We start from the raw sequence: 12,576 nt of genomic DNA, 5'->3' as shown, positions 1-12,576 counted from the left end.
AATATACAGCTTAATTAATTAATCAATAAATAACCCTTTCCATTAATTACTTGGCCATCTTACACCAATAATATCCGGTGTATGGAGTAGTTAAATGATTAGAAATTTAATATTATTGTTGAGAAAACTTTGAAGACCTTGGAAATATATATATATATATATATATATATATATATATATATATATATATATTTTTTTTTTTTTTTCTTTTTGTAACTGAAAACGAAAAGATTATAATAGTTAGAAATATGTAATCATGGAGGTAGACGGGAATAGGGTGTAAATTGACAGAAGAGGGCGGGACGGAAGCGGAAAATGTTTCCATATGAGAGGGCACTTTTGCCCTTTGATCGGAGGTAGCTTTGTCAACCTTTCTTTATAAAAAGCCATTGGCAAGTCTACTTCAAACTCGCAGACTCTTTGTACAAGTAAATGAAAATAAGCCAAAAGTCTTGACGCACAACCAAGACCTAGAAACCAAACCCTCTCCTCCGCCTCCTCCCCCTCCCCCTCCTCCTCTTCTTTATCTATGTCTAATGAGCACAGAGACTTTTACTACCACACTCCATTCCAAGAGGATCATCTCGATGTCAAGCCTCCTTCCATTCTTGGTTCATCAACTTATAACAGGAGTCCCGGCCAAGGGGTTGATCCTTCGTCGTACATGAGCTTCACGGAGTGCTTGCATGGGTCCGTGGACTACAACTCACTTGCGAAAGCCTTTGGCCTGTCACCTTCTTCATCTGAAGTGTTCTCTTCCATTGAAGAAAGTTCAAGGCCAGTGGAAGCTAGAGATTTAGATGGTGGGAATAGTACTGATCAAGTTCCCGCCACCCCTAATTCCTCAGTCTCTTTCTCCTCGAGTGAGGCTGGTGGTGATGAAGACTCGGGGAAGACCAAGAAAGAGACACAACCGGAAAAGCCAGAGGATGGAGGAGAAAACTCTGACAAGAAAGAGTAAGTTTCTGTTCATGTAATCCTCAATATCATATATAAGAATTGATCCATGCTACTTTCTTAATTCTGACAATATTCTTGAATTAAACATGGTGTAATTCATTTATATATGTGAGCAGCAAGGCAAAGAAGAAAGCGGAGAAAAGGCAAAAAGAGCCACGATTTGCCTTCATGACCAAGAGCGAGGTCGATCATCTAGAAGATGGATATAGATGGAGAAAGTATGGACAGAAGGCTGTCAAGAACAGTCCATATCCAAGGTATGCATGCCCTAGCTAGTCTCTTGCACCCCCCCAAAGCACAGTAAATCAAGAAGCACTAGTTTTTGCCAGAAACCAACATACAGACACTATATATTTTGCATGCGTTGACAAAACGTTTTTGCTCTTATTGATGATTGCCGAAATTAAGGTCAAAGAAAAACAAAGGGTACAACACCATCAATCCTTTCATCGCTCCCACTATTTTCTTTTCCCAGCTTCAATTTCTTAAAAATGAATTAGGAGTATTAATCAGTGACAGAAGGGTAAATCTTGAAGGTAGTTCATGATAAGATGAACAGTAAATATTAATTAATTAATTAATTATATTTATATTTATACCAGGAGCTATTACCGGTGCACTACTCAGAAATGCACTGTGAAAAAACGAGTGGAGAGGTCATTCCAGGATCCATCAACCGTGATTACAACATACGAGGGCCAACACAACCATCCGATTCCAACAACACTCAGAGGAAGTGCTTCGGCTATGTTTTCACATTCAATGCTAGCACCTGCGCCCATGGCGGCGAGCGGGCCGGGCTTCCCTCATCATCAAGGGTATAATTTTGTTCAAATCCCAGCAGCCATGAACAGCCAGAACATGGGGGCGTATCCACAAAGCGTTAATCAGCATGTGCACCAGCAGTATCAAGTTCCGGACTATGGACTTTTGCAAGACATTGTCCCTTCGATTTTCCTTAGACAAGAGCCATGAGAAGGGTCTCTCTCAGTGTACATATGCTTTTTAATAATTTTACCTTCCTGACCTGTTAGGTAATACTTCTTTTCTTCTTTATATCTTAATTCTGAAGTGGACATGCTTCCCTTGGATTAAAGGTGAATTTTGCTGCAATATTGGGAAATGCTTTCATAATCCAAGAAGGTCATGAGTCTAAAGCTAGGTCGGTACGTAGCAGTGGTTTTTCAAAAACCCAGCGGTAGGAGGATTGCACGCTTATTATACTCCAAATGTAGTCCATTATTGCTCCCTTTTTTTTACTTTTATTATTATATGGAGGTGTAATTTTTTTTCATTTCAGAATGAAACAATTTCTTCTTCTTCTTCTTCTGTTATATGTCAATTATATTTTAACGCATAAATCATGCTGATGTATTGATGGGATGTCGTTTTCTAGAGAGTTAATTATAATTCAACATAAATCATGCTAGTGTTAATGTGAATGTATTGATGGGATACATATGGCCGAAATTTTCTATCCAGCGGCACTGCTTTTTGTTAGATATTAGGTGAAGGGAAAATTGTGTTTAAAGTAAAGTTTGTGCATGTTTAAAACAAGAATTGTGTAGGTCTAAATAAACAATTTATTTTAAAATTTAAATAAAGGAGGAGAAAAACAATAATAAACTATCAAAATTGTTCTAACTATAGACCTTTTTAAAGGTATTTTTTTATATATAGAAAATAACTTCTGGCATTATAGGAACTCTTATTTTTATTTTTCTTTTGTAAGAGAACTAATATATTTTGATCTCTAATCTTGTATTTATATCTGAAAGAGAGATTTTTTTAAAATATAATTTGGTATTTTTCTCTTGTTTGTGCTATCAAGAGTAAAAAATTAAGTAAATTTAAAAAACAATATTGCAATTACACTTGCAAGCACTAAAAAATAAATAATAAATTATTTTAAGGCTAAACTATTTATAATTACCTTAATCTATATCTTCATGCTCATACCAAAAAACTTGTAACTATATATAAACTAAATCAATTGGGGAACAACAATCTTAAAATATTTTAGATACCTTTTATGTTTACGTATGTGTATCATCTAGTTACATATTTGTATTTATAACATGTCAAACCATTTGGCACCTCAATTGTCTATATATATCATTCCAACATTGGTCCACACTTACCATACATGCTTTGTTTCCAAGACATTTTATTGTGATTAAGTTGCAACTATTAGATACTTATAACATATGAGAGGCATAAATATTGAAAGAAATAAGTAGATGGGTAATTTTTCACAGTCTTTAATGGGATTGAATGTTATTTTCTTTTTCCTATTGTGTTTATCCTTTTCCTGTTTATAAGTATTTAGTAGTTACAACTTTTACACCAAAAACTTTTCTTTGGTTTATCTGAAAGTTCTTATCAACTTCTTGTCAAGAGTAAAATGAAACCATGTTTTCAAGAATAAAGATGACAACCCTTTTCAATACTTTTGTTGCAATGAAACTACTAAAGATCTTTTTGTCCATTTTTTAGTATTGAGCGAATATTCATAGCTTATAATGAAATGTTTGATATTATGGTATCAAAGCTTTCCATTTTTTTTCTTCTGAACTAAACAATAGTCAACAAAGTCATTTTTTATCTTAATCGATACATCTTGTACTTTCTTATCATAATCGATTTGGATAAATAAAGTTAATATAAAAAGCACCTCTATTAGTTAATTGTTATCCCATATTAAAATAATGAATTTGATCTCTTCAAATTGATCTGCTTGCTTGATAAATTACTCTTGGTATGACTTTAATTTATCATCCTTCATTTTTCATTTTCCATTCACATGGTAAATTATTAACGAGGAATCACTACGTATATCAAGCTTTTTAACTTTCCTTTCCAATACAATCTCAATCCTATAAATGTATAGTTCATATTCTTCTATATTACTAGTACATTAAAATTGTAATCCGATCGCATCTAAATACTTCTTCTCTGTTAATGAAATAAGCACAACACCTATACCATTACCAAATACATTTATTGTCCTATCAAAGTATAAAGTCACACATCTTCACCTGTTTTTTTTCTTTATTTTCAATTATTATAATGTCTTTATTAGGGAATTTTAAACTACAAGGGCTTTTAATCATCAATTGCATTGTTTGCCAAATGATCTGGATGACGTTACCTTTTAATAAATTTCAAGTTATATCAAAAAATGGCATATTCTGCTAGCATAACTTGCCATTGTGCAATTTTGTTAGACAAATATGACTTCTAAAAAATACACTTGATTGGATCAATTTTAGAAATCAACCAAGTTGTACAATAAAGCATGTACTACTTGAGTCTTCGTGCACTCCATATCAGACCATAACAAATCCTTTCTATAAAGGTATACCAAGATTCACAATCATTAAAATTCTAGCTCAAACAATAAATGACCTACTATTTCCTTTTATAATTATCCCACTAACCTATGACATAACTCATAACATGTTTTGTCATGGTCAAATACATGATTAATGGTCTTCTTGATAGTGGCATGACTAAGAGTGGAAGATTATATATATACTGCTTTATTTTATTGAAAACTCTTCAATAATCTTCATTCTATAATCTCACCATAAACCCTAATAATTTCATGTCTTCACCTTAAATTTTCACTTTAATGGATTCAATTTGAGAGTGTACTTCCTCAACCTCTTAAAAAGCTTTCTCAGTATATATAGATACTACTTTATTTTATTGAAAACTCTTCAATAATCTTCATTTTATAAACCTCAAATTTTCACTTTAATGGATTCAATTGGAGGGTATACTTTCTCAACCTCTTATAAAGCTTTCTCAGTATATATAGATACTACTTTATTTTATTGAAAACTCTTCAATAATCTTCATTCTATAATCTCACCATAAACCCCAATAATTTCATGTCTTCACCTCAAATTTTCACTTTAATGGATTCAATTTGAGGGTGCACTTCCTCAACCTCTTAAAAAGCTTTCTTAGTATCTAGACGTGATCTTCTTCCTTGTTTGACTTGGCAATCATATTATTCTCATATGTTTATTTTATGAAATAGAGTTACCATTACTCACAAATATGTTTCCCTATATCGTTTAATTCAAAGGGCATGCCTTTGTAACAAAAAGTTCCTTAAGATGTGATGAAAATGAAAATTTTTTTATCTTCCTTCACCATCTTAATATGATCATACCCTTCCATCTATAAAGAAATACATGGAACTTTTAGCAGCATTATCCATTAGTATGTTAGTATGAGGTGAAAAGAAATAATCATTTGGGCTTGTTCTATTTATATCTCTGAAATTCACACATTCTATCTTTTCATTGAACTATCATGATATTTGATACCTACTGAGGGTATTCAACCTCTTCTAAGAATTTGGCTTTCCATTGTTGTCACACCTCTTTTTTTATCACTTTGATTAGAATATTTGACCTTATTCTTTTTAATTTCTACTTCACTGGTTTGTGTTTGGACTAACGGTGGCCTGTGTATAATGATATCAATGTCTAGCTCTACCATATTATTATATGACCATACAAATATATTTACATATTCTTTTAGCAAGGAAATCAAGTTTCTTCTTTCATCTCCAAGGATTAAGGTCTCGTACCCTTAGCTATTCCTGATTCTCTTAAGTGCTTGCATTTATCAATTCTAACTCTTATTGGTTTGGCTTTACAGGTCATTCAGATTGATTAACTAACTTAAAAATCTCTAGCATATCTTCCTCATCTAACTCTTTTTCATCCATTATGATTAAATTTTCATCTAAATTTAACCGATTATTTTCAAAATAATTATTTTGTATTTTAAAGAGGTGACATTTATGATATCTCTACAAAACAAGTAGTGTTAATAAAACAAAACAAAAAACAATTAAATAGATAAAATATATTTCATTAATAAAAAGGTTCCTTTCTAGTATCACGATAAAAAAGTAACAATAAAGCAAATGAGAATTACTTAGACTTAAAAACAATAAGGATTTCCTCAACGAAATAGTTGTCAAGTTCTTTGGCCTTTGAACATTTCTTGACAAATAGATCTTCATCCATGTCTTCACTTAATAAATTGATGGTCAACATCATATCTCTAAACAATAGCTCCAAATCTAAATATTCTTCATATGGATTGACAATGTAGGAAGGTTGAGGAAAATTTCTATAAATATAAGGAATGCCTATCTTCTCATTATTGGGCTTGTGCTCTTCAATCTAAGCTATTCTTTTTTTTTTCTCTCTCTCTCTTCAACTCTAAAATCCTCTGATAGTATCTATGGTTAGGTTTGAAGCTCAAGCTAGAACCTTGATTTTCTTTCTTCACCTTTATATAGTTCACCCCTTTTAGCAACTTCAGATAACACGTGACCTTTTTTTAGCATATTCTTTGAAATTATGTCTGCATCAATACCTTTAAAACTATACATATCTTATCTTTGATATCCTCTGATTTAATATATGATACTGCCACATTGTTTTTATTATTGTCATATGTCTTAACCTTAATGGTGACCAATCTTTCATTGACATTATACTTGAGCCTTTAATGCAAATACAAATTGACATTCCTATTAAAATAGATCCAATGCCTTCTTAATAAAATACTATAGGTTGTTTGGATATCTATTACTTGTAAGGTGACCTAAAACTAGTGTAGCCCGATATCTAAAGACAATATTAATATCACTAAGTTCTTGTTTTAGTGTTCCATCATAAGCTCGATCTATAATTTTAGTTGGTTGCATTTATGATATATCTACCATTACTCAATCAATTTGTATTTTAAAGGAACATTAAAAGCCAAACTATTATCAATCAAAACCTTAGCAACCAATAATCCTTGCATTTAATCATGATGTGTAAAACCTTATTATACTTAGTACATTCAAACCTAATTTATCTTCTATAAAGTAAGTAGTTGGTGGCTTGAATTCTTCCTACTAAATGCTTCATGGATTTAAAAGTGATGTAGTGAGAAATATTAGACTTATTTAAAACTTTTTATAAGGCTTTTATGATGGGGTTCTAAGCTTAAAATCATGAAAAGTAGCAAAATCCTTGATAAGGTCTTATTTAACCGATCAACCATACTATACTCATTGTGCTTTATTAATTTGAGCAATTTTATAGCCTTCTCGTCATCCACTAGCTTTTCTCTAATACCACTGGGTGAGTGATCAACCCTTTTATCCCTTTTATTCTTCAAACTCTTTTGGGCCATAACACCATTCATTTCAAGTTAAGCCACCCACTTCTTTAATTTCAATTGTATAAGCTTTTATGATTATGAGGGACTAGCTAATATATAAATGATATACATAATCATGAGGTAGCGCGGGATACTGTATTTTTTAAGATCATCTTAGATGACATGTTTTTACTAATACTAAATTGGTTCCTATAAGCAACTAATGTAGCCTTATATCTATCATAACAATCTCCTATGACTTTTTACTGTTTTCAAACCTAAGAGCAATAAGCATTAAAAAATTATCAAAACCTTAGTATAACTCTTTGCAATCATCAATAACATACCTATAACCTTTGTGAAACTTAAAAATAATATATGCAATACATGTTGTGTAGCTTTCAAGTTATTTACAGAAGCTCGACTTTTAATATATCATGCAAAGTTGTCATTCACACTTTTAAATATGATTTATTTTGATTAATCACCATGTTTTTAAGTATCATCATATTCATGATTCCACTATTCTTTCTCATATGATTTGGTAAAGGATTGGTGTATATATTAACTAAATTTTGCATATCCTTTGAAGGCTATTAGCCCATTCTTAATGAGCATACTAACTATTTCTTGAATTTATTGCATATCTTAATACTATGATCTATCACCCCTACATTGTAAACAAATCTCTCATCCAATTTATACCAATATTGGTAAGATGACTAAACAAGTTTGTAAAGAATATGAGGAACTTACCTTTGTTTGATCATGTATTATTATAGTTTTTTTAAAAGATATGGAAAGGTGAGGCATGTACTCTTGTTATGGGTCATGTTTTGGATATATTATCGGTAAAAAAGTTAGGTATTTTGATAATAAATATATTAGTTATAGTTAAATGGTTGAGTATTCGATGTTTGGTTGTTCTGTGGTATGACTTATGGTTAGTATTAAGGGGATTATGGAACTTTGTAAAATCTGCTTTCCATAATTACAATTAGGATGTTTGAAGGTATAAGGTAGGTAGGATAATATGAAGGATATGGTTGGAGATACTACGAATTGGTATAATTAGTTATTTTTTTAGAAGAATTTAAGGGAAAAAAGGTCTCTCATGGTATTTTTGTAACTTATTGGTTAATAAATATAATTAGCCACGTGATGCACCTTCAAATCTCTCTTCTTTTTTTTTAGTTTTTCTCCTTTTTTAAATTTAGCTACTTCATTGATTCTTCTAGTTTTCATGACTTACTCCACTCATTTAACTACAATGAATAATCTCCAAAAAACCTAGCAGATCCCATTTCTCAATATGTATTAATAGAATAGGCTCTTAAAGGTAGTGATAAAGAGTGAGACTAGTTCTTTTTTTAGAAGATGAGGTTGGATCTAAGCTACGGTTTTTTACCAACATTGGTTTTTTTTTTTAACTAATTCTTTAACCTTTTTCTCCATGACATGTAAAATTGATCAATCAAGTGCCACTTCTATGTTAAATTAATATTGGTTCATATTTCCTCACTTTTATGTTAAACTAACTACACTATTAAAACTTCTTACCTCACTTATCATCTTAGGTGTAGGCTATCTTGTATACCCTTAATCTTTCCCTTATCTATTTCAATTCTTTTTACACAAACAAAATAACTTAAAAACACAATTCTTTCCATTCAAAATCACACTTTTTTAGATTAGCATATAATATTTCTTTTATTAGTGTTTCAAGAACTTATCTTAAATGATTATATGTTTATCTAATCATTTGTTAATCAAGATATCATCAAAATAGACAACAACAAACTTTCCAATGGAAGATCTCAACATATGATTGATTAACCTCATGAATGTATTAGGGACATTAGTCAAACCAAACGATATTACTAACCATTCATACAATCCATATTTAGTTTTGAATATTGTCTTCCATTTATTTCCTTTTTTCATTCTAATTTGGTGATAACCACTTTTCAAATCAATTTTTAAAAACACAGAAGAACAATGTAACTCATCAAGCATATCATTTAATTTAGGGATAAGATGTTTATACTTTATTGTAATATTTTTAATAGCTCTATAATCAATGCACATACGCCAAGTATTGTCCTTTTCATGCACAAGTAATACTAAAATTGCACAATAACTCATACTTTATTAAATGTACCCTTTCAACATCAACTCTTCTACTTGCCTTTGAAGCTCCTTATTCTCATCAGAATTACTTTTAAAGGTTAGCTGGTTTTGAATTGATGCTTATATAACAAAATTAATTTGATACACTCAATCTCTTGAATGGTGGGGAACTATTAGGGATCTTTTTAGGAAAGATATCCTTAAATTCCTGTGAAAGAACTTTAGCAACAGTAGGAACACAAGAATTCAAACCATCATAATTCAAATATGCCTCCTTATACAAAAGTAAAATCATAGGTATATTGGAATGATAAATATGAGTAAGGTCACTTTGTTTTGTATAAAAATTAAGGTGTTTTCTCTAATTTTTTTCTATACACTCTTCTTTTCTCACCTTTACTTTTTCTCTCCATTACTTTCAGCTTTCCCTGTGTTATTTTTTTTTTGTTGAAATCTCCAAACCTATTTCTAATGGCTAAAACCCCCCCCAATTATTTCACTTTCATGACTCATTTTATTTTTACTCAGCCTCACATCCTTACTATTATTTTTCATAAATTCTTGTTTAGCTTCCTCAGCTTTCTTAAGCTTCAATTAATCCATATGCATTTTTCTTGGTGACAATAGAGTAAAATGTGTAAATCTTTCCATCTTTCTCCACGATATACCTATTTTTGAAAAACCCATCATGCTTGGCTTTCCTATCAAACTATCAAGGTGCCCAACAATAGGTGTGTAGCATGCATAAGAACAACATCATATACAAACCTCATCCTTAGACTTTTCTACTGTGAATGAAACTAAAAGTTCCATAGTCCACCCTAACTTCTCCATATTCATTCAACAACTGAAGCTTATATGGCTTAACATGCTTAGATGTATTCAAGTTTAACTTTCTAACCAAAGTTGAGCTTGCAATATTAGTACACCTATCATTATCATACTACATACCTTATTATCAATATAACACTTAGTATGAAAGAGATTCTCCTTTTGTTGCTCTACATCCTCTTCACAAACCTAAACACTCAAATATCTCTTTATAACCAAGGATTCTCTTTTGCACATCATGCTCCACATCACTACAATCATCGATCTTTGACATCACCTCAAAACCATCTTTACAAGCCGATTCCACCTCATCATCATCTCTTTATAATCATACTGATTAGTAATTTAAAATTGCATTTTTATCAAGGTTTTTTATAATTTGAGATCAGGATTCATTTCGTGCTTGGGATGAAATGCAATAAAATTTTTAAAGAAGTTTTTTCTATCTCATAGAAAACAAACTCTTTCAAAAGACAAATCATCACTTTCACTCAAAAGCCAGGAGAAACATTTTATCAATGTTGAGATAGGTATCGAGACTTGCTTAATACTTGCCCTTATCATGGTTTTGAAACATGGAGATTGGTTTCACATTTTTTATGAAGGGTTAACACTTAGAGATAGGCAAATGGTTGAATTGATGTGCAATAGAACTTTTAAAGATAAAGACCCTAATGAAGCAATTGAGTATCTAGACTTGCTAGCTGAAAAATGCTTTAAAATTAGGACACCAATAGGCACTTATGAGGCACCAAGTAAAACCCAACTTCATACATCTAGTAGAGGTATGCACAACCTTAGGGGATTATCATGACCTCCAAGCCCAAGTTTGCCTCTTTGGCAAGAAAAGTCGAGGCATTAGAATTGAAAAAGAGTGGTTAAATAAAATATGTTCAAGAAATTGTTTGTGAAATTTTGTGAAACCAATGAATACTCAACAAATGATAGTCCAACTTTGCCTTCTTTTAGGAAATGCCTCCATGAACAAGCCCATGCTTTAAAACAGTTTTCAAAGGCCCAATCATAACCCATACCCACAAAACGTATAACCCTGATTGAACAAATCACCCAAATTTCATTTGAAATAGTGATAACAACAATGCACAAACTTCACAACCATCGTTTCAAGCACACTATAACTTCTAAAAGTCTCATGGATATGCACCTCCTTATGCTCCCCCTTCTAAAAAAAATCTTAAGGAAACATTGCATGCATTCATTAAAAAGCAGGAGACAATCAACACTCAACTTGCTCAAAGCATGATAGATTTTAAAGATACTCTTGCAAAATTCACAGTTGCTTTTATTTTTCGAGAGAAAGGTAAGTTTCCATCTCAACTACTACAAAATTCAAAGGGGCCATACAATGCAAATACAAGTAGTTCTAGAAGCCAACACATGGATCAAGTCAAATCAGTCATCAGTTCTTCATAGTGGTAAGGGTTTATTGAAAAAACTCTTGAACTTGTGAGAAAGATGATGAATCAATATCTGAGGGTAAGGAAGAGGTTAAACCTGACATTGCAAAGAGGTTTGATTCCCCGCCAACACTTCCATTTCCTTATGCCATGACCAAACAAAGAAAAGTCAATCACAATTATGAAATCTTTGAAACTTTCAAACAGGTAAAGATCAATATACTTTTGTTGGATGCTATTAAACAAGTTCTTTTATATGCTAAATTTTTGAAAGATCTATGCATTGTGAAGAGAAAACTGAATGAGAAAAAGAAAGCCTTTTTAGTCGAACAAGTAAGTGCCATTCTTCAGAACAATAATGCCTTGAAATATAAGGACTTTGGTTGTCCTACAATTTCTTGCTTTATTGGAGAACATAAAATTAAAAGAGCCTTACTTGATCTTGGAGCTAGTGTGAATTTACTTCCATATTCAGTCTGTCAAAGTCTCAATCTAAGTGAGTTAAAACCAATGTCTGTAACTCTTTTACACAACCTGTTGAAGCATGTAATTCAATTCGTGTCATTTTAGGACGTCCATTTCTTTTAACTTCTAATGCATTGATTAATTGTAGGAATGGACTGATAAAGTTATCATTTGGAAACATGACATTGAAGATGAATATTTTCAACATTTGCAAGTAACCTCGAGATGATAATGATTTACATGAAGTGGATTTTATTGAAAAATTAGTTCATGATGAATTTCAAACCATTTCCAGTGAAACTAAGATTGATGAATCTGATGATTTGCAAATGGTCTATTTTCAGGAAGAATCAAAGGCATGTAATTGGAGACCATAAATTAAAGAATTGCCACCACGATCAATTAAGTCCATACCTTCAAGTGTTCAACCACTAAAACCTGATTTAAAGTCATTACCATTTCAATCTCAAATACTTCATTTTTGAGAGAAAATAAAACTTTTCTGGTAATTAATCTCTTCCAAACTTAATGCACATAAAAAAAGGTAAGTTATTTACAGACTCTGAAAATGCACAAAAAATATGTTAGG

General features: G+C 31.4%; 1 protein-coding gene across 1 annotated transcript; it reads left to right on the top strand.

Moving 5' to 3' along the window:
- The first annotated feature begins 428 nt into the window (after positions 1-428).
- On the top strand, positions 429-2,289 carry LOC118062725 (WRKY transcription factor 28). The gene is made up of 3 exons (XM_035076565.2): positions 429-957; positions 1,077-1,217; positions 1,563-2,289. The coding sequence occupies exons 1-3, from the start codon at positions 530-532 to the stop codon at positions 1,933-1,935; spliced, it is 942 nt and encodes a 313-aa protein (XP_034932456.1). The 5' UTR covers positions 429-529; the 3' UTR covers positions 1,936-2,289.
- Positions 2,290-12,576: the final 10,287 nt, after the last annotated feature.

Source organism: Populus alba, chromosome 1 (assembly GCF_005239225.2).
Source record: "Populus alba chromosome 1, ASM523922v2, whole genome shotgun sequence".
NCBI lineage: Eukaryota > Viridiplantae > Streptophyta > Magnoliopsida > Malpighiales > Salicaceae > Populus > Populus alba.
This window is presented reverse-complemented; position numbering and strand designations above follow the sequence as displayed.